At 34.3% G+C, this 22,576-nt stretch overlaps 2 protein-coding genes across 2 annotated transcripts; both read left to right on the top strand.

The window, feature by feature from the left end:
• The first annotated feature begins 3,363 nt into the window (after window positions 1–3,363).
• LOC138855698 (uncharacterized) lies at window positions 3,364–20,775 on the top strand. The gene is made up of 6 exons (XM_070107848.1): window positions 3,364–3,991; window positions 5,166–5,978; window positions 6,043–6,324; window positions 17,659–18,207; window positions 19,390–20,202; window positions 20,267–20,775. The coding sequence occupies exons 1-6, from the start codon at window positions 3,482–3,484 to the stop codon at window positions 20,549–20,551; spliced, it is 3,252 nt and encodes a 1,083-aa protein (XP_069963949.1). The 5' UTR covers window positions 3,364–3,481; the 3' UTR covers window positions 20,552–20,775.
• LOC138857224 (proteasome-associated protein ECM29 homolog) lies at window positions 7,491–12,670 on the top strand. Its single transcript, XM_070109235.1, has 10 exons — window positions 7,491–7,776; window positions 8,562–8,676; window positions 8,736–8,919; window positions 8,987–9,495; window positions 9,638–9,753; window positions 10,310–10,654; window positions 10,724–10,840; window positions 10,919–11,059; window positions 11,136–12,201; window positions 12,272–12,670. The coding sequence occupies exons 1-10, from the start codon at window positions 7,711–7,713 to the stop codon at window positions 12,487–12,489; spliced, it is 2,877 nt and encodes a 958-aa protein (XP_069965336.1). The 5' UTR covers window positions 7,491–7,710; the 3' UTR covers window positions 12,490–12,670.
• Window positions 20,776–22,576: the final 1,801 nt, after the last annotated feature.

The following is a 22,576-nucleotide window of genomic DNA, read 5'->3' as shown; positions in this document are numbered from 1 at the left end:
CCTAAACCGCTAATGCTATAATAACAAAATTCACTGGAAGCAAATATTTTTAGCACTTCTATTGACGGTGTGAAAATAGTTGAAATCGGGTGGCAACTCCGCCCACTCCCCATATAACGGTACTGTTAAAAACTACTAAAAGCGCGATAAATCAAGCACTAAACACGCCAGAGACATTAAATTTTATCTCTGAGATGGTATAAGATGACTTTATAGGAACCGCGTTCAAAATTAGACAGTGGGCGTGGCACAGCCCACTTTTAGGTAAAAACCCATATCTTGAGATCTGCTTAACCGATTTCAACCAAATTCGGTGCGTAACGTTCTTTTCATGTTTCTATGTCATAGTGCGAAAATGGGCGAAATCGGATTACAACCACGCCTATTTTCCATATGACACCATTTTAAATACCACTTGATTCTTTCACTTTCCACTATGCAAATCAAGCAACAATGATTTTATCGGCGTAAAACTTTGCGTGAATAATACGTTTAAAGTATGCCACCTTGTGACCAAAAATTTTCTAAATCGAACCAAAACTGTTCAAGCCCCTAGGTACTGAATATGTGGACCCCAGTACCTATAGTTGACCTTCTACCGAAAATATCAGTCAATCCACAAAGAAATCTCAAACGAGTATACCATTTGACTTTGCGAGAGTATAAAATGTTCGGTTACATCCGAACTTAGCCCTTCCTTACTTGTTATACTTAAATTTGAACTACGCTATACGGGTTCTATGGGTTCTGAGAGCCAACTATGCGTATGCCGCAGATACTACGATATTAATAATTACTCTTCGAAAAATTTATGGAGAGCAATATCGTTCTAAGTTTGAAAAAATTCCAATTGACTTCAGTTCAAAATGGTAAAGGAAATTAACCATTGACACCTTAAGAATTAATATATACTATGATGCCTCTTATAGCGACTATACAAGGAAACCTTTTTCTGACTAAATTGTTAACGATCGTACCATTTCTTTTTTAATTAAAAAAGTCTTAAGAGAAGTTAAAAAAATAAACATGCTCCAAATAATTTGCGTGTTGTGAAAGCCTTTTGTCGTATGTAAGTGGTTATATACAGTTAGAAGGGCGAAAAAAGTAAATTTTCCAGACGCTTTTCTGAGCTAAAAGTTTGCTAATAATTATTTATTCAAAAATTTATACACATATTAAGATATCCTTAAATTATATTTTAAGCTCTAGTACTAGTAAAAATATTTCTTTGGAAAAGAGCTACAGCTGATCTCCGTGAGCTCCTCTCAAAACCGTTCCCACGACAGTCGGGTCTACGTAACCGAAACGGACCCGGATTTATTCCGGCCAAGGACTGTCAACTCGGCAGAATTCTGTCGCTACAACAACAACAACAACAACAGCTCCTCTCAAAAAAGACGTTTTGCAGTGACCACTATATCTCAGAACTGGATAATCTGAAATTAAAAAACCAAACAGATTTCGTTAAAGTAATGTTAAATCTAGTAACTAATCGCAGAAATCAGCAAAATAATTTGTTTTGACAAAATGGCGGTTTCTCAAAAAAAAAATTCGATTTTTCACCGAAATTTCTAAAATTGTTTATAAAAAATAAAAAAGATTTTTAACGGAGAGAAAAAATCTTCGATTAATTACTAAAAAATATATAAAAATATTAAGAAACTCGTGTTAAAATTTGAGACTAATCAGTTTAGCCGTGTTCGAGTAATGATGGACACCGACTTTTAAAAGAACATTCTGAGAAAAACGCGTTTAAAGTTTGGAATGCAAATTACTGCCGCTCGGGACTTGTACTTCCAAGCACTCTAAAACGCTTTTTCAAATTTGCGTGTAACTTCGAAAATATTCAGCGCAACGATATGAAATTTTCTGTGTGTATTCTTAAATATATGTACATTAAGAAAAAAAATTAAAAAAAAACGGTTTTTTTGAAAATTCTAACTGTAAGTAAAACCGTAATTTCGATTTATTTTGAGTAGTTCGATTTAGTACAGATTGAGTTTAAACAGTCAGTCTCTGAGGTTATAGTTAGTTATAGGTATACACAAAAGAAATTACAGAACGACAGTTTGATAATTTTCCTACATAGCTCTCATGTAGCTGGCATAATTAAATTCAGTTTCATCACACGAACAATTAGCGATCACGCACAGCTGATATTAAATTATAATAATATTAAATTTAAATATTATTGCATTCCAATTTATTGCAGTCAGCTATTAAAGTGTCTACTAACATCTTTGGAAAATTAAATAACACTTTATTAACATTGTTGTTGTGCGTGTTTGTTAACGCTGGAGGGCGTGGCGCAGCGTCAAAACGTTTTGTTTTCGTTGAATAACTGTATTTGTATGCACTTTTTTTATTAGATTTTTTGTTAAGTATATTTGGTTAACAGTTAGAACAATTACAAAAATTAAATACAATTCGAAAGCGTTGTATATTTTCAAATACCAGCTCTGATTGCTCTTGTTTACTGCGTCATGCTTCAAATATTTATAATAGTTAATACTTTAGAGACAGTCTAGTTATGCTTAACTAGGACTCTCGCTTTTTAACGCAGATCAGCGATCTTGTCAGAGGAAATGTTTTTTTCGATTGGGCTGTCGATCTCTAAACTCATAACAACTTAGAGCTACGTGGCAATGATGTAAAGTGATCTTAACTACAGCTCCTGGTTAGACGTTGAAACAGAGCCTAAAAATTGTATACATAAGCTTCAAATAACCGAATAGTAAGTCGCTTTAGGCAATCATGTCTAACTGTAGGCCTTTTCCATTGGCTATATTAAATGGAACGTGAAATAGTGCCTACATTTTAAAGATATCTAGCAGAAATAGTTGCACAACATTTTCAGATTTTTAACGGAATCTCCATGATTAGACATAGAGTCAGTCGTCTAATCTTAATATAGCTTATATGCAACTGAGCGTACATATGTATATGAAATTTTGAAAAATAATTCCGTCAATTAAACATCTAAGTAGATAAAATGAGGTATTGAACCGATTGCATCTGTTTTATACACCAAGCTAAAAAGTATGCTCAAGGAAAAGTACACAATAATTTCAATAAGATATCTTATCCGCTGTTTTTGCCCATGAGCCTCACTATCTTTATTGTTTAAATACTTATATGCGAAATTATATGCAGAAGACACACACAAAGCCATTTTGCAAGCAGCAAACTAAAGTTAAACATTAATAAGAACAACACATGTTAGCAAAACGGGCCGGTACAAGGCACTTCCAATTTGAATACTATAAATACAATATATAAAATTGGAACGGCTAAAGAACACAATATGTTATAAGCGATAGATGTTTCGTTATCTATGAGCGGAGTTGATGGTATAAAAGCGCTAACGCAAGCGCCGCGACAACTCAGTCGTTCAAATACGCCAGTTTTGTTGGCAGATATCTGTTTTTATTAAAATTGTTGAAAATTGTATGCAAATAAGAAAGTTTCGGCGTACATAATAATGTTTATATCAAGTGTGTTATCCGCTCTTGGCGGCGCGCTAATCGCTAACCTAACTGAGATCTTGGCCACATTGGCCTTCATCTGCTTTGCGCTCTACATTTGGTTACAGTATCAATATTCATATTGGCGTCGTCATCGTATGCCTTACATAGAACCGACTATGATTTTTGGCAATCTCAAAGGTATTATCAATTCCGAGGCTGATCCTTGCGCCTGGTTCCAGCATTTGTACAATCATGAGAAGGCCAAAAATCACGCAGCTGTCGGTATTTATGTATTTAATAAGCCTACACTGCTGATACGCGATGTGGAGTTGGTCAAAACGATTCTAATTAAAGATTTTAATTATTTCTCAAATCGTTATTCGGCTTCGGATCCACATTCCGATTCGTTGGGTTCGGATAATTTGTTCTTTGCTAAGAACCCAAGATGGAAGGAGATACGCGTTAAATTGACGCCAGTTTTTACTAGTGGCAAAATTAAGCAAATGTTTCCACTTATCGAGGAGGTTAGTAGAAAAAAATTAAAATCTAAAATTACATTTTTAAAATTACAAAAAAAAAAAAATATTAACAAAAAAAAAAAAAAAATTAAAAAATAAGATATTTAACTAAAAAAATAAAAAAAAAAAATTATTTCAAAAGGGATTAAAAATAAAAAAAAGTTGTTAATTAAAAAAGCAGCAGCAATATAACCATTGCTAAAATTGGTTAAAGTGTGACTTAGTTGGTGGTGTTTCAACTTAAATATGGTTTGGAAATATGATGTGGTGCGCAACTTGGATATTTGGAGCAAATATGCGTGTGTCCAATGCGACTCGACTCCAATGCATTTTACTAAGCAGCAAATGAAAGTGTTTTAAAATTTAAAAAAATTAAAATAATTTGTGGTGTAAATTAAGTGACTAAAGAACTATATTTTCAAACCTCAAAGGGAGCAATTACTAATAATGTAATAAGGAAAATATTAAAAGAGAAATTTGTAAAAAAAAAAAAAAATTTTTAATTCTAATTTCTGTGTTTGTGTAAATTTAAGGCTGTTGATATAAAAATTTTGAGAAACTATGAAGTGATTAACAACGCTTTCCATTAAGAAATCATATACGAAAAGTCGCTAAATGTCCTTAACTGCTCTAGACGCCTTTATTCAAAACGAACGTTTTAAATTTATATATGACTATTTTACAAAACTAATTTCTATATGAATAAATAGGCAAATAAGAAAAGAAAATAATGCCAAAATAAATCAAATATAAGGTATTTATAAAGAACATTTTAAAAGTAGCGCGGAATCACGACAAAAAGTGGTTTTTGAAATATGGGATTTCTCCTAAAGAGTTCTAAACAATTTTTATACCTGCTCTTATAAAACTCTTCCTACGACGCTATAGCTAAATTTAATGTTTGTGACGCATTTAGATATTGATTTATCGCACTTTCAGTAGTTTTCAACAAAACCGCGAGACAATATGTAGCGAGAGTACTATAATAATGACATTTTTTACTAGACCTTATATAACTACATATATAGAATGTTGTAAAATTAACTAACTGATTTATGCTAACTTCTTAAACCAAATAATTCATTACAAATTCAGCCTTACCAGGCGAATTCGAGAAATCTTGCAGATATATAATATTTACCGTTATTTCTTAAATTTTTGCAACTGAAAATTTTCACAGGTCGCTCGTGAATATGATAAATATCTCTGCGCATTGAAAATGGACGCGAAAACCAACTCCACAATACTAGAAGTAAAGGAACCGAATGCGCTGTACACAACCGATGTGATAGCGATTACGGCCTACGGCATACAAGCAAACAGTCTCAACGATCCGAATGGTATTTTCCGTAAGAGTGGAAAGAAAATTTTCAACTTTACTTGGTTGCGTTCCATGGAGTTCAAAGCGTTCTTTTTCATACCTATAATGGTTAAGATTTTCCGCTTCAAAGTCTTCTCCAAGGAGGCATCAAGCTTTTTGCGCGAAACAATCAAGCATGTGATGGAGGAACGCATCAAAAGGGGTAATGTGCGTAATGATTTAATCGACATTTTGATTAAATTCAAACAGGAGGCCGAAGAAGAGCTGAGAGAGGGTAAGAAACCGTTCATTTTAGAGAAAGACGCTTTGGCAGCGCAAGCGGCTATTTTCTTTTCGGCTGGCTTTGAAACTTCGTCTGCCACAATGTCATTCGCTATGTTTGAAATGGCGCATAATCCGGATGTGCAACGACGTTTGCGTGAAGAATTATGTGAGGCATACAAGAATAATGATGGCAAAATAACCTACGAGTTGATAATGGGTCTGAAGTATATGGATAATGTAGTGAAGGAAGTGTTACGTCGTTATCCACCACTACCATTTCTCGATCGCGCATGCACACCGAGCGCTAATGAAGAAGGTTATTCTCTGAAAAACTTTGGTATCGACTTTACGATACCACATAATATGCCTGTCTACATACCGAGTCAGGCTATACACATGGATCCGAAGGTTAGTTTATTCATTACACTTAGTTACTTTTGATGTACATACTTCTTTGTTTTCATTGCTGTAGAACTTCAAAGATCCCGAAACATTTAATCCTGATCGTTTTCTACCTGAAAACAAAAACGAGAATAATATGAATGCCTATATGCCCTTCGGCATTGGACCACATAACTGTATCGGTGAGCGTTTTGCGATGATCCAAACGAAGTTAGGGCTACTCTACTTCTATCGGAATCATTATGTAACGACCTGTGAAAAGACACCGTTGAAAATCCATTTGAATCCTCGTGCCATCATAATACAATCACTGGGTGGTATAGAACTGAAAGTCGTGCGTGATCCATTGTTTTAGAGATTAAGTATGGTGGTTGTAAGTGAGCATGTTAATATAGCATTGAACGTTGCATATATGTATGTAAGACAGGTGTCATGTCTAACATGGGTAGAGATTAAGCTGTAGAATAACTGTGATTGAAAATTCAACTTTGCGAAAGAATTTATTGTTTTCGTTAGAGTGATTAATATTTTTGTTGAAAATATAAATAATAAAAAACATCTATCAATATCTACACATAATATGTATTATGAAATAATTGGCAGATCTTCTGAAAAATATTTTTATTTGCAGTTTTTAGTTCGTTACACATATTGACACATATTGTAGGTGTTTTCCTTATCAGTTTTTTATTTGTATGGAGGTGCATGTATCTAAAGGCATCAAATCGAAAATTACTGAAACTGGGTCATATCTTCTCTCATCCGCGCTAGCGAATATAATGAACTTTATATTTTTTAAGGATTAAATCTAAATGTGAGCTATCTAAATGGAATCAGAGCTATGTAAGGCATAACTTAATGTAATTTGTGTAAAAATTACTATGGATCCGCTCTTAAATGATGTCTGTATTTAGAATACAGTGAAGTAGCTTTTAACACAATTTTTAAGCCTTTCTTGCAGTGTATTTTGTGATCTGATCTGATTATCATAAAAAATGGTGAACTTTAAGTCTAAATATATCTATACGTAAAGCATCAATAAAAAAAAAACTATTTGTCTTTCTAATAACATTTATATATATTAATATTTATTGCATTTCATTTTTTATATTTTTTATGTGACTAAATGATTGTAAAAATTTACAAATTCGTTGTAAACTCGATACATACAGGGTGTCGATTACGGTTGCACAATACTTCTTAATTTTAGTAATTTGAGATTTGCACGTCTGTTCATAAATATAAGAGAGCTCTCATTAAAACAAAGAAAATGGATCGTGTGTCGTGAGATAAGCAATAAGAATGGTTCATAGAATTTCGTGACGTTACTATATCCTCAAAAACGACATCAGCATATTCAATTTGAGATTACAGAACACCTTGAGCTTAAAACAGTATATTCTTTAATCGCTATGACACATGAATACACAAACGAAGGTCGGAGTTCGGAACAACCAACTACAAACACCGCTTTTCAAAAAAGGACTGTCACGTAAAATGACAGAAATATATGTATGTGGAAATGTTTACAAGGCGTCCGAATATTTGTCTTTCTAAACCACAATATACTACAATACTACAAGGTGTAAGCATGAAAGTCAATGCATTATGGTGTGGTGATGTGTTTCATGGCCTGACGTTGGACCGACCCTATATTATATGAAGGACAATATGAACAAAAGCCTTTACGTTCAAATATTGAAAATACCACAAGAGTAATCCGTATTGTAATGATGGAATGTTTGAGAAATTTATGATGTCGCTGGTGCGTTTGGTGCCAGAGCCGAATGTGCATTCGAGACAGGTGAGTTAAGTATACTTTGGTTGATGGTAAATTTGCTGACTTAAATTTTACAGTATTTTGTGATAAGCTAGTTTGAAGTACGAGTAAATCGACATAAAAGGCTAACTCACCACTCGTGATGTGAAAATCTGGTAAAAATATTTAACTCACAACGTGGTGAAAAATTAAAAAATAGTAACTTACCATACATGGTGAAAACCTATAAAAAATCTAACTCACCACTCGTGGTGAAAAACTATTTTAGTTGTATTTTAGAAATGTACAACTATGCTAAGTCTGATAATTTTGCTGAATGTTGTTTAACTTAAAACAACTATGAGCATTGAAAGAAGAAGACCTTTATTCTTCGCTTCACATCTCTCCAAATATGTCAAGCGGCGACATATTTTTGAAAAGTATAATAATTTTACATTAAAAGCATTATTCATTAACCGTGGTGTAAATATATCTATGTTGGTAGTTGCGTAAAAAACTGTACTTATAGTGCATGGATTGCCATACAAAATAGTTTTGAATTTTAATAGTCTGTATGTAATATACATTTTCATCTTTCGCCACTCTTGGTGAAAATCTTTATCTTCATCTTTTTAAAAAATATATTGAATGTAGTTTTCGGAAAACCTCTCAGAAGATTTTTATGTTTCAAAAAACTGTGGGGAGTTCAAAGTCATCTGTAGAAGTTGAAGCCTTCATTTTTTTAGTCTAATCTTCACCTTTCTTTGATTTTCTTTTAATATTTTAACAAATATTTTTCAACATATTTTTTTTTGCATATTTTTACCTAGGCCTCTTCGGTTTGGCTACTGGCTTTGATTAAAAACTGCAGCCACCGACCAGCTGTGCTCAAAAATAAGGAAATCTTGCAATTTGCATTCACCGAATTGCTCTCCGATGACAGCGGTAGGCTTTTAAATTATCGCAAACCCAACTTAGTAATTCACATTTTTTTTCGCTTGTAGAATTCGTACAAGATGTTGCCTCGCGTGGCTTAGGACTTGTCTATACACTTTCGGATGCCAACAGTCAAAATGATTTGGCCAATTCGCTCTTGGATCAACTGATCGGCGGTAAGCGACAAGTAAATAAAGTCAGTGAGGAAACGGAGCTCTTCGCCGAAGGCATGCTGGGCAAAACGCCCACTGGGTAAGTGTATGTTTCCCCAAAGAATGAATGTAATGAACTAATATAATATTTTTTTTTAAACACGCAGCGGCAACATAACCACCTACAAGGAACTCTGCTCACTCGCTTCCGATCTCAATCAACCCGAAATGGTCTATCAATTCATGCAATTGGCCAATCACAATGCCGTTTGGACCAGTAAGCTTGGTGCTGCTTTCGGTTTGAAATCGATAAGCGCTGATTCGAAAGCCAAAATGCAACCGTATCTTGGCAAGATCATACCGCGTCTATATCGCTACAAATACGATCCAACGCCAAAAATACAAAACTCTATGATTTCCATTTGGGATTCGGTCGTAAGCGATCCGAAGGAGGCGGTGGAAAAGTATTATTGGGAAATTTTAAAAGAAATATTGGACAATTTAACGTTCACCGAGTGGTGTGTGCGCATCGCTTGCTGTTTGGCGGTGCGTGATTTGCTCAAACGACCGAATGGTTTGCGCTTGCGCAGCGATGAAAAGAAAATGGATGCCATTAGGCAGAGTAAGGCTGAAAATGAGGCGATCAAAAGCGCCATCAGCACACCTATGGAAATTGGTAAGTTACAGAACTAAAAACGGTCATAAACGAGCGAAAGTTTGGACGATCGATTTTGTATATGTAAAGGGTATTATAGATTCTGTGCAACCGAAGTTAACTCTTTTTTTTGTTTTAAATCATTTCACGTTGTACTTTCAAGATGAAATACCCGAGCCGGAACTGCAAGAGCTTTGGGCTCAACTGTTTCGCGTCATGGACGACATACACGAAGGTACGCGCTTAGCAGCACAAGGATCGGTAATGTTTCTGAGCAAGGTGAGTTACAAGTTTTTTCAAATTAAATACAATTTTTTTTTGTCAATCAAATTTTTTGCAATGCATTTTTTTAGTGTTTTTTTTATTTTGTTTTTTATTTCTTTTTAAATTTTGTAAAATTTTTTTAAATATATTTTTTACGATTTTTTTTATTTTCTGTATTTTTTTAAATTTATTTGTTTTGATTTATTTTCTGTGTTTTTTTGTTATTTTCTCTTTTTTCTTAATTTTTTTTTAATTAACATTTTTTTTATTATATTTTTTTAATTTAAATTTTTATTTATTTTAATTTTAAATTTTATTTATTTTAATTTTATTTTTTAAATTTAAATTTTATTTATTTTAATTTAAATTTTATTTATTTTAATTTTATTTTTTTAATATATTTTTTTTTATTTTTTTTGTATTTTTTATTTTTTTAAATATTAATTTTTCGGGTTTTTAATTTACTTTTTAACAAGTTTCTTGTGATTAATTTTTGTATTATTTTTATGTTTTTAATTTTGTATTTTTATACATATTAATCTTTTCTAATTTATTTTATTTCCTACATCAGCTCTGTGTCTCAGCTGCTTCATCGGATCACGGCAAATCCGGTCTGGCAGTCGCCTCTTCCATTTTACCGCTACTACTGCAGACTGGCGTAACACACACAGTCGCCGATATACGTAAAATCAGTATTCGTACAATTTCGGAAATGATCGACTCATCGGGTTCATTAATTGCGCCACATTTGCCCATGTTGATACCGTGTCTACTGAAGGCCACCGGTGAGGTGGAAAACTCTAAGTTGTCATATTTATCAACACGCCTGGGCGCAGATAATGAGGCGCAAGAAGCTGTAGACACAGTGCGCGCTGAGGCAGCCAAATCGCATCATACCATGGAATCGATATCGAAGGTGAGCTTGAGTTTTGGTCTACTATAAGAAATATTTTTTTTTATCGCTCTCTCTCGCTATATTTTTCAGTGCATGCGTTATATAGATTACAAGGTACTTGAGGAGATGACCCCTGCCGTTTTAGAGTTGATCAAAACGAATATTATATTAGGCACGAAGATTGCTTGCGCGCATTTTGTCTGCTTGGTGGGTTTAAATTTGTTAACATTTATATTATTTTATAATTTGCCATTATTTTCTATATATTCTATGCAAAAAATACAGATAAGCATACGTGTTGGCAAAGACATGGCGCCGCTTGTCGGCAAGTATCTCGCTGCCTGCTTTGTGGGCCTGAAAGATCACAATGCCACCGTGCGCAAATACTACGCGAATGCCGTGGGCCATTTGGTGGGCATAGCTAAGGTGATTTATGCTGCAAAAAAAATATTTAAAATTTCTAATTATTTTCTTTTTTTATACTAATTATTCGGTCACGCAGGAGAAGTCAATTAAAAATCTGTTCTTCAAGCTCGATGAACTCTACATGGAGAATTCGGCAAATCGTTCGGTGCCACTCGCTATACAAGCAATTAATAAGCGTCACAATGATTTGCTGAAAGACTACCTCGACGATGTATTACCGCTGGCGTTTTTCGCCAAACACGAGGAACCCAACGATGAGAACAAATCGAATATTGAGCTGTGGAAGGAGTTGTGGAATGAGATTAGTCCCGGTGATGCCGGCATACGCATGAATTTGCATGTGATCATACCGAAATTGGAGAAATCGCTGGATGAGGCTAGCTGGCTGCGCAAGACACAAGCCGGCAATGCTATACATACGATCGCTATGCGTCTCAGCGGCACCATAGATGCCGAGCAACGTCTGCGTTTAATTAATTTGCTGCTTGGCGAGCTGCAAGGACGCACATTCAAGGGTAAGGAACGTCTGCTGCATGCCTTGGCGGCGTTGTGCAAGGGACTCGATCGTCATCATGAGATTACGGCGCGTATAGTGGACGCCGCAATGCGTGAATGCCGCAAGGAGGAGCCGCAATATCGCACGCTAGCGCTGCAGGCGCTGGGCGATATACTGGAAGAGCTCGAGGTGGATCGTTTTGAGGAAGTCTACAATATGATCTGGTATTTGTTGGAGGAGAAGGAATTGCGTAAAGAGGAAAGCGATGTGGTGGGCGCGAAAACGCTAACCGCCGATGAGCGCAATAAACGCGCAACCATTTTCAATAAACTAAAGGAAACCGTTTGTGAGACTTTGGGCAAGTCATGGCCGAAGCATGGCGTCGAAACGCAATACAAATATCAGCTGCAATTTGTCGAGCGTTGCTTGTTGTGCTTGCGCAGCAGCACACGACCCGTGCAGGTGAGCTTATTGGGCGCGCTTTGCAAGTTTGTGGAGCGTTTGTGCGTGTTTGCTAGCGATAGCGCACCGCCTGCGCTGGCGGGCAATCAAGAGAAGAAGGTGAAGGTGGACAATTGTGAGGCGCGCGATATGATTGTGGAGAAAATCTGCAATCAGGTGCTGTCGGCGGTGATTTATGCATCAGGTGCGTGTAGCAAAGTTAAAATATTAAAATTATAATTAATATTTATTATTATTTTTTTTATTCCGTACAGCGCTGCCACACACCGGCCTCAAGAAGGAATCTCTCAACATTGTGTTAGTGCTCATTAAACGCTTAACCGATGCCAAAGACATAAAAAATCTAACGCTGGTAAAAAGCGCTTTCGAAGAGAATTTAGCGAACTTCCAAAAAGATCCAACACCCGAAGTGCGTTGTCGCGTCAACGATATTGAGGAGAAATTCAGCAAGTTCACTTTCAAGGACGATTGAAATTCATAGCATGCGCTCACTTTAAATATTGTTTGAGGCTGCTGAAAGTGGCAGTTGATGTCATAAATACTTACATACAGAAATACATATATATATAAATATATATTAAATACAGACGTGATGTGAATTTAATAAAAATAATAATAAAATATTAAAAAAAAGCAGAGGTGCTTTCATATAATATTATATTTTTGGGTACATTTTATCTTAAACTTTTACTATTCTTGTTGTAGCGGCATAAAACATTTTCCAAAAACTAATTTTTAGACAGCGTAAGTGACCGTTAACTCGCTATCCAAGCAGTGACTGCCAATGCACGGGTTACGAAGTTACTTTTCCTAGTGCTCGACAATAAATCAGATACTAAAGCAAAAAGCGACCGTAGCATACATCTGGGCGTTATGTATCATAGGCACCATGTAGGAAAAAAGCAAGTCGCAAGACGCCGACTAAATATATTGTTATGACGGATTTTTGAGAAATGCTGTTGAATTCGGTTTGTTTAACGACTCGGTTTTGGTGAGCTTATGGTGTATATGTGAGTCGTGATCTTGTGGCATAAAAAGAAGCTCGGGATAAATATATAAAATTAATGATTGGTTACCTAACTGACATTAAGTGCTAATTTTACGACACTTTACGCGGTTCTAGAAGGTCGAGTACAAAGACACAAAGCTTATTTAAATTTTTTAAGACTGCTGACGTATACCAGAACTTTACTACTAATCTAGATATATTTATATATTCGAGAGATCTCTGTCGTTTACTTTACCGAGTGTTTCCACTCATTTTTGGTTTGATAAATGGAAAATCTTGACAAGTTTTAGGTTAAAGGGTTTCTACAGCCTATTCTGACATTGCGGAGCCAACACTTAATGGATACAATTTTGATAACACTTGGTTATCGATTTCAGGTTCTATCAAGTGAAAGTGTGAACCTCCAAACACTACATTACGGTCACCTATAAGATTAATGACGTATTAGACAAATATACGCGTTAGCTTCAATTGCTCTCGAAGGTTATTCCTCGCAATTTAGATATTCGTATCTTGATTTAAAAAAATAAGCAAAAGTTTCTGCAAAAATCTTTTAAATGTATTTCTTAAGGCCGTGCAGTAGGACTTTCAAGTACATTGTTAAATTTATCGTTCATAAAAAGCTGGAGCATGAACAAAAGACAAGTGGTTGAGCGCACAATGGTCTTTTGTTAAAAGTGTATTTTTAACACTCTTGTAAATATATGTATTTATATATAGTAATCGAGTTAAATAAACTCTTAACGTTCTATCCCAAACAAGTGGAAATTATGAGCAGATAGTCTTATTAAGCTCCACTGAATTTGTGAAGCCATAGATATCAAAGTTTTTTTTAGAAATCAAAGTTTTTTTTTAGAAATCAAGCTGAGCGCCGTGCTACGGCACGATTTATATATGCTTAAGGTCTGATTCTCCAGACATTTTAGGTTACTACACCCAATTTAGCACGCCTACTATTTAGAAGGCTTTTATGTGGGCGGAATGTTACCAAATTTATATTCGCCTAAGCTCTGCTTTTACGCTGGAAGTTTATAAAATGTTTGTGTTAGCATAGCAACAACAACCAGACATTTTAGATTAATACATTTAATTTACCTCAATTGCTATTTGGAGCCTCTGTATGACCAATATGACCAATAAGATTGATATATGATAAGATTGCGAAAAATACTCGAGTTTGCAAAAAACACATAAAATACTCGTATATATACATAACCAATTCTAAACTTGTGTCAATATAATAAATATATAATATTTGCTCACACGCAAACTTACTATATATGCAGTTCTGTATGTATTTATGCACAGTCATATCACTTTTTTTGTTGCGCTGATAGCGTTTTGATTGGGTTGACTGACATACTTGTAATTTATATAATTTAAATTAATTAACAGGTACGATTGTACCTCAAGCTTGTTTAAAAGCCATTGACAGGCGACGAAACGTAATATAATTTTTATACTTAAATTTGAACTACACTGTACGGGTTGAATGGGTTCTGAGAGCCAACTATGCGTATGCCGCAGATACTACGATATTCAAAATTACTCTTCGAAGAATTTATGGAGACTCGTTCTAAGTTTAAATTAACCATTGGCACCTTAAGAATTAATATATACTATGATGCCTCTTTATGGCTGCCATTTAGTCAACTTAGCGACTATACAAGGAAACCTTTTTCTGACTAAATTGTTAACGATCGTACCATTTTTTATACCCTGAACAGGGAACATTAAGTTTGCCACGAAGTTTGTAATACCCAGAAGGAAACGTCGGAGACCATATAAAGTGTATATATAAATGATCACCGTGACGAGCTGAGTTGATTTAGCCATGTCCGTCTGTCTGTCCGTCCGTCTGTCCGTCTGTATATACGCGAACTAGTCCCTCAGTTTTTGGGATATCGATCTGAAAATTTGTACCTGTCCTTTTCTAACAAAGAAGCTGCTCATTTGTCGGAACGGTCGATATCGGACCATTATAGCATATAGCTGCCATACAAAATGAACAATCGGAGTAAAGTGCTTGCTTGGAAATTTTTTTTATTTGACGAGGCACTTCACGAAATTAGGCACGAGTTATTGCTTAAGACAACAAATTATTCTCCACAGAAATTGGTCAGATCAGATCACTATATCATATAGCTGCCATACAAATTGAACGATCGGAATAAAGTTCTTGTAAGCGGCCTTTTGTATTTGTGAAGGGTATTATAGCTTCGGCGCAACCGAAGTTAACGTTTTTATGTAAGTATGTAAGAGGTTATATATAGTTAGAAGGCCGAAAAAAGTAAATTTTTCAGACATTTTTCTGAGCTAAAAGTTTGCTAATAATTATTTATTCAAAAATTTATACACATATTAAGATATCTTTAAATTATATTTTAAGCTCTAGTACTAGTAAAAATATTTCTTTGGAAAAGAGCTACAGCTGATCTCAGCGAGCTCCTCTCAAAACCGTTCCTACGACAGTCGGGTCTACGTAACCGAAACGGACCCGCATTTATTCCGGCCAAGGACTGTCAACTCGGCAGAATTCTGTCGCTACTACAACAACAACAACAGCTCCTCTCAAAAAAGACGTTTTGCAGTGACCACTATACCTCTGAACTGGATAATCTGAAATTAAAAAACCAAACAGATTTCGTTAAAGTAATGTTAAATCTAGTAACTAATCGCAGAAATCAGCAAAATAATTATTTTTTGACAAAATGGCGGTTTCTCAAAAAAAAAAAATCGATTTTTCACCGAAATTTCGGCCTAAAATTGTTTATAAAAAATAAAAAAGATTTTTAACAGAGAGAAAAAATCTTCGATTAATTACTAAAAAATATATAAAAATATTAAGAAACTCGTGTTAAAATTTGAGACTAATCAGTTTAGCCGTATTCGAGTAATGATGGACACCGACTTTTAAAAGAACATTCTGAGAAAAACGCGTTTAAAGTTTGGAATGCAAATTACTGCCGCTCCGGACTTGTACTTCCAAGCACTCTAAAACGCTTTTTCAAATTTGCGTGTAACTTCGAAAATATTCAGCGCAACGATATGAAATTTTCTGTGTGTATTCTTAAATATATGTACATTAAGAAAAAAAATTAAAAAAAAAACGGTTTTTTGAAAATTCTAACTGTATGTAAAACCGTAATTTCGATTTATTTTGAGTAGTTCGATTTAGTACAGATTAAGTTTAAACAGTCAGTCTCTGAGGTTATAGTTAGTTATAGGTATACACAAAAAACAGAACGGCAGTTTGATAATTTTCCTACATAGCTCTCATGTAGCTGGCATAATTAAATTCAGTTTCATCACACGAACAATTAGCGATCACGCACAGTTGATATTAAATTATAATAATATTAAATTTAAATATTATTGCATTCCAATTTATTGCAGTGAGCTATTAAAGTGTCTACAAACATCTTTGGAAAATTAAATAACACTTTATTAACATTGTTTTTGTGCGTGTTTGTTAACGTTGGAGGGCGTGGCGCAGCGTCAAAACGTTTTGTTTTCGTTGGATAACTGTATTTGTATGCACTTTTTTTATTAGATTTTTTGTTAAGTATAGTTGGTTAACAGTTAGAACAATTACAAAAATTAAATACAATTCGAAAGCGTTGTATATTTTCAAATACCAGCTCTGATTGCTCTTGTTTACTGCGTCATGCTTCAAATATTCATAATAGTTAATACTTTATAGACAGTCTAGTTATGCTTAACTATGATTCTCGCTTTTTAACGCAGATCAGCGATCTTGTCAGAGGAAATGTTTTTTTTTCGATTGAGCTGTCGATCTCTAAACTCATAACAACTTAGAGCTGCGTGGCAATGATGTAAAGTGATCTTAACTACAGCTCCAGGTTAAACGTTGAAACAGAGCCTAAAAATTGTATACACAAGTTTCAGATAATCGAACAGCAAGTTGTTTTAGGCAATCATGTCTAACTGTAGGCCTTTTCCATTGGCTATACTAAATGGAACGTGAAATAGTGCCTACATTTTAAAGATATCTAGCAGAAATAGTTGCACAACATTTTCAGATTTTTAACGGAATCTCCATGATTAGACATAGAGTCAGTCGTCTAATCTTAATATAGCTTATATGCAACTGAGCGTATATTTGTATATGAAATTTTGCAAAATAATTCCGTCAATTAAACATCTAAGTAGATAAAATGAGGTATTGAACCGATTGCATCTGTTTTATACACCAAGCTAAAAAGTATGCTCAAGGAAAAGTACTCAATAATTTCAATAAGATATCTTATCCGCTGTTTTTGCAAATCAGCCTCACTATCTTTTTTGTTAAAATACTTATATGCGAAATTATATGCAGAAGACACACACAAAGGCATTTTGCAAGCAGCAAACTAAAGTTAAACATTAATAAGAACAACACATATTTGCAAAACTGACAGGTACAAGGCACTTTCAATTTGAATACTATAAATACAATATATAAAATTGGAACGGCTAAAGAACACAATATGTTATAAGCGATAGATGTGTCGTTATCTAGGTATGAGCAGAGTTGATGGTATAAAAGCTCTAACGCAAGCGCCGCGACAACTCAGTCGTTCAAACACGCCAGTGTTGTTGGCAGATATCTGTTTTTATTAAAATTGTTGAAAAGTGAATGCAAATAAGAAAGTTTCGGCGTACATAAAAATGTTTATATCAAGTGTGTTATCCGCTCTTGGCGGCGCGCTAATCGCTAACCTAACTGAGATCTTGGCCACATTGGCCTTCGTCTGCTTTGCGCTCTACATTTGGTTACAGTATCAATATTCATATTGGCGTCGCCATCGTATGCCTTACATAGAACCGACTATGATTTTTGGCAATCTCAAAGGTATTATCAATTCCGAGGCTGATCCTTGCGCCTGGTTCCAGCATTTGTACAATCATGAGAAGGCCAAAAATCACGCAGCTGTCGGTATTTATGTATTTAATAAGCCTACACTGCTGATACGCGATGTGGAGTTGGTCAAAACGATTCTAATTAAAGATTTTAATTATTTCTCAAATCGTTATTCGGCTTCGGATCCACATTCCGATTCGTTGGGTTCGGATAATTTGTTCTTCGCTAAGAACCCAAGATGGAAGGAGATACGCGTTAAATTGACGCCAGTTTTTACTAGTGGAAAAATTAAGCAAATGTTTCCACTTATCGAGGAGGTTAGTAGAAAAAAATTAAAATCTAAAATTACATTTTTAAAATTACAAAAAAAAAAAAAAAATTATTAACAAAAAAAAAAAAAAATTAAAAAAAGATATTTAATTAAAAAAATTAAAAAAAAAAATTTATTTCAAAAGGGATTAAATATAAAAAAAAGTTGTTAATTAAAAAAAGCAGCAGCAATATAACCATTGCTAAAATTGGTTAAAGTGTGACTTAGTTGTTGGTGTTTGAACTTAAATATGGTTTGGAAATATGATGTGGTGCGCAACTTTGATATTTGGAGCAAATATGCGTGTGTCCAATGCGACTCGACTCCAATGCATTTTACTAAGCAGCAAATGAAAGTGTTTTAAAATTTAAAAAAATTAAAATAATTTGTGGTGTAAATTAAGTGACTAAAGAACTATATTTTCAAACCTCAAAGGGAGCAATTACTAATAATGTGATAAGGAAAATAGTAAAAGAGAAATTTGTAAAAAAAAAAATTTTTTTTAATTCTTATTTCTGTGTTTGTGAAAATTTAAGGCTGTTGATATAAAAATTTTGAGAAACTATGAAGTGATTAACAACGCTTTCCATTAAGAAATCATATACGAAAAGTCGCTAAATGTCCTTAACTGCTCTAGACGCTTTTATTCAAAATGAACGTTTTAAATTTACAAGTATATATGACTTTTCTACAAAACTAATTTCTATATGAATAAATAGGCAAATAAGAAAAGAAAATAATGCCAAAATAAACCAAATATAAGGTATTTATATAGAACATTTCAAAAGTAGCGCGGAATCACGACAAAAAGTGGTTTTTGAAATATGGGATTTCTCCTAAAGAGTTCTAAACAATTTTTATACCTGCTCTTATAAAACTCTTCCTACGACGCTATAGCTTAAATTTAATGTTTGTGGCGCATTTAGATATTAATTTATCGCACTATCAGTAATTTTCAACAAAACCGCGAGACAATATGTAGCGAGAGTACTATAATAATGATATTTTTTACTAGACCTTATATAACTACATATATAGAATGTTGTAAAATTAACTAACTGATTTATGCTAACTTCTTAAACCAAATAATTCATTACAAATTCAGCCCTACCAGGCGATTTGAGAAATCTTGCAGATATATAATATTTACCGTTATTTCTTAAATTTTTGCAACTGAAAATTTTCACAGGTCGCTCGTGAATATGATAAATATCTCTGCGCATTGAAAATGGACGCGAAAACCAACTCCACAATACTAGAAGTAAAGGAACCGAATGCGCTCTACACAACCGATGTGATAGCGATTACGGCCTACGGCATACAAGCAAATAGTCTCAACGATCCGAATGGTATTTTTCGTAAGAGTGGAAAGAAAATTTTCAACTTTACTTGGTTGCGTTCCATGGAGTTCAAAGCGTTCTTTTTCATACCTATAATGGTTAAGATTTTCCGCTTTAAAGTCTTCTCCAAGGAGGCCTCAAGCTTTTTACGCGAAACAATCAAGCATGTGATGGAGGAACGCATCAAAAGGGGTAATGTGCGTAATGATTTAATCGACATTTTGATTAAATTCAAACAGGAGGCCGAAGAAGAGCTGAGAGAGGGTAAGAAACCGTTCATTTTGGAGAAAGACGCTTTGGCAGCGCAAGCGGCTATTTTCTTTTCGGCTGGCTTTGAAACTTCGTCTGCCACAATGTCATTCGCTATGTTTGAAATGGCGCATAATCCGGATGTGCAACGACGTTTGCGTGAAGAATTATATGAGGCATACAAGATTAATAATGGCAAAATAACCTACGAGTTGATAATGGGTCTGAAGTATATGGATAATGTAGTGAAGGAAGTGTTACGTCGCTATCCACCACTACCATTTCTCGATCGCGCATGCACACCGAGCGCTAATGAAGAAGGTTATTCTCTGAAAAACTTTGGTATCGACTTTACGATACCACATAATATGCCTGTCTACATACCGAGTCAGGCTATACACATGGATCCGAAGGTTAGTTTATTCATCACACTTAGTTACTTTTGATGTACATACTTCTTTGTTTTCATTGCTGTAGAACTTCAAAGATCCCGAAACATTTAATCCTGATCGTTTTCTACCCGAAAACAAAAACGAGAATAATATGAATGCCTATATGCCTTTCGGCATTGGACCACATAACTGTATCGGTGAGCGTTTTGCGATGATCCAAACGAAGTTAGGGCTACTCTACTTCTATCGGAATCATTATGTAACGACCTGTGAAAAGACACCGTTGAAAATCCATTTGAATCCTCGTGCCATCATAATACAATCACTGGGTGGTATAGAACTGAAAGTCGTGCGTGATCCATTGTTTTAGAGATTAAGTATGGTGCTTGTAAGTGAGCATGTTAATATAGCATTGCAAGTTGCATATATGTATGTAAGACAGGTGTCATGTCTAACATGGGTAGAGATTAAGCTGTAGAATAACTGTGATTGAAAATTCAACTTTGCGAAAGAATTTATTGTTTTCGTTTGAGTGATTAATATTTTTGTTGAAAATATAAATAATAAAAAACATCTATCAATATCTACACATAATATATATTATGAAATAATTGGCAGATCTTCTGAAAAATATTTTTATTTGCAGTTTTTAGTTCGTTACACATATTGACACATATTGTAGGTGTTTTCCTTATCAGTTTTTTATTTGTATGGTGGTGCATGTATCTAAAGGCATCAAATCGAAAATTACAGAAACTGGGTCATATCTTCTCTCATCCGCGTTAGCGAATATAATGAACTCTATATTTTTTAAGGATTAAATCGGTCAATATGTGAGCTATCTAAATGGAATCAGAGCTATGTAAGGCATAACTTAATGTAATTTGTGTAAAAATTACTATGGGTCCGCTCTTAAATGATGTCTGTATTTAGAACACAGTGATGAAGCTTCTAACATAATTGTTAAGCCTTTCTTGCAGTGTATTTTGTGATCTGATCTGATTATCATAAAAAATGGTGAACTTTAAGTCTAAATATATCTATACGTAAAGCATCTATTTGTCTTTCTAATAACATTTATATATATTAATATTTATTGCATTTCATTTTTTATATTTTTTATGTGACTAAATGATTGTAAATATTTACAAATTCGTTGTAAACTCGATACATACAGGGTGTCGATTACGGTTGCACAATACTTGTTAATTTTAGTAATTTGAGATTTGCACGTCTGTTCATAAATATAAGAGAGCTCTCTTTAAAGGAAAGAATATGGAGCGTGTGTCGTGAGATAAGCAATAAGAAAGGTTCATAGAATTTCGTGACGTTACTATATCCTCAAAAACGACATCAGCATATTCAATTTGAGATTACAGAACACCTTGAGCTTAAAACAGTATATTCTTTAATCGCAATGACACATGAATACACCAACGAAGGTCGGAGATCGGCAACAACCAATTACAAATACCGTTTTTTCAAAAATAGAATGTCACGTAAAATGACAGAAATATATGTATGTCGACCTTTTTAAAATAACATCAACATCCTTTTAAAAGACCTGCAACATTACACTCTAAACTAAATTTGCAATTGCTTGCTCTTACTTTAAGACGTCGATTGGATGAAAGATTATCGCAAAAGTTGGCAATGCTGACTTATGGTCATAGAAGCTAAAGCTTGTTGTTTAGAAAATCGCACAAAGTTCGTTAAGGTGCTCAAAACGTCAAAAAGTCGTATCAAAACCAAATAAATTCATTGGGAAAATGTTTACAAGGCGTCCGAACATTTGTCTTTCTAAACCACAATATACTACAATACTACAAGGTGTAAGCATGGAAGTCAATGCATTATGGTGAGGTGATGTGTTTCATGGCCTGACGTTGGAGCGACCCTATATTATATGAAGGACAATATGAACAAAAGCCGTTACGTTCAAATACTTGAAAATACCTTTAGCTGAGTGGGAAATGTACATATTTAAAATGGGTATATCAGCATCGAAAGCAATCCCAAAAATCCTGCTGTGTAGTAAAAATGGTTTCTCGGACAATGCGGTGGAAGTTATAGATTAGCCTGCGGAATCTCTACTCTTAAAGCCTACACAAAATTTGTGGAAAGTAGTCAGGAAGCGCTAGGTTCAATGAGAACTAAAAAATCAATACTGAAATATGGACAAAAGTAAAATCTGTATGATAGTCGTTCTTGCAAAAGAGATGCTAGGACTTAGCGGATTCTATATCCAAGCGTTGCATGCACATAAATTTTATAATAAAGGATATGCTACCAAATACTTATTTTAAAATTTGTTTTAAGTATAATTTTTTAGTTTAAAAATCTGTCTTGATTCTGATCCTATTTTTATGTCCAATGGAATTCTAATGAGGTCAAA

This window comes from Bactrocera oleae, chromosome 4 (assembly GCF_042242935.1).
Source record: "Bactrocera oleae isolate idBacOlea1 chromosome 4, idBacOlea1, whole genome shotgun sequence".
NCBI classification, from domain to species: Eukaryota; Metazoa; Arthropoda; class Insecta; order Diptera; family Tephritidae; genus Bactrocera; species Bactrocera oleae.
The sequence above is the reverse complement of the archived record's forward strand: the minus strand, read 5'-3'. Positions and strand labels throughout refer to the sequence as shown.

Bases quoted from the DNA above. Each gene is read 5' to 3' on its own strand.
- LOC138857224 (XM_070109235.1), top strand. From the start codon at position 7,711: ATGTTTGAGAAATTTATGATGTCGCTGGTGCGTTTGGTGCCAGAGCCG. The intron at 9,496-9,637 runs GTAAGTTACAGA...TGTACTTTCAAG, and splicing joins CAGCACACCTATGGAAATTG to ATGAAATACCCGAGCCGGAA. The intron at 9,754-10,309 runs GTGAGTTACAAG...TTCCTACATCAG, and splicing joins CGGTAATGTTTCTGAGCAAG to CTCTGTGTCTCAGCTGCTTC.
- LOC138855698 (XM_070107848.1), top strand. From the start codon at position 3,482: ATGTTTATATCAAGTGTGTTATCCGCTCTTGGCGGCGCGCTAATCGCT. The intron at 5,979-6,042 runs GTTAGTTTATTC...TCATTGCTGTAG, and splicing joins CTATACACATGGATCCGAAG to AACTTCAAAGATCCCGAAAC. The intron at 6,325-17,658 runs TAGAGATTAAGT...TAAAATTGTTGA, and splicing joins TCGTGCGTGATCCATTGTTT to AAAGTGAATGCAAATAAGAA.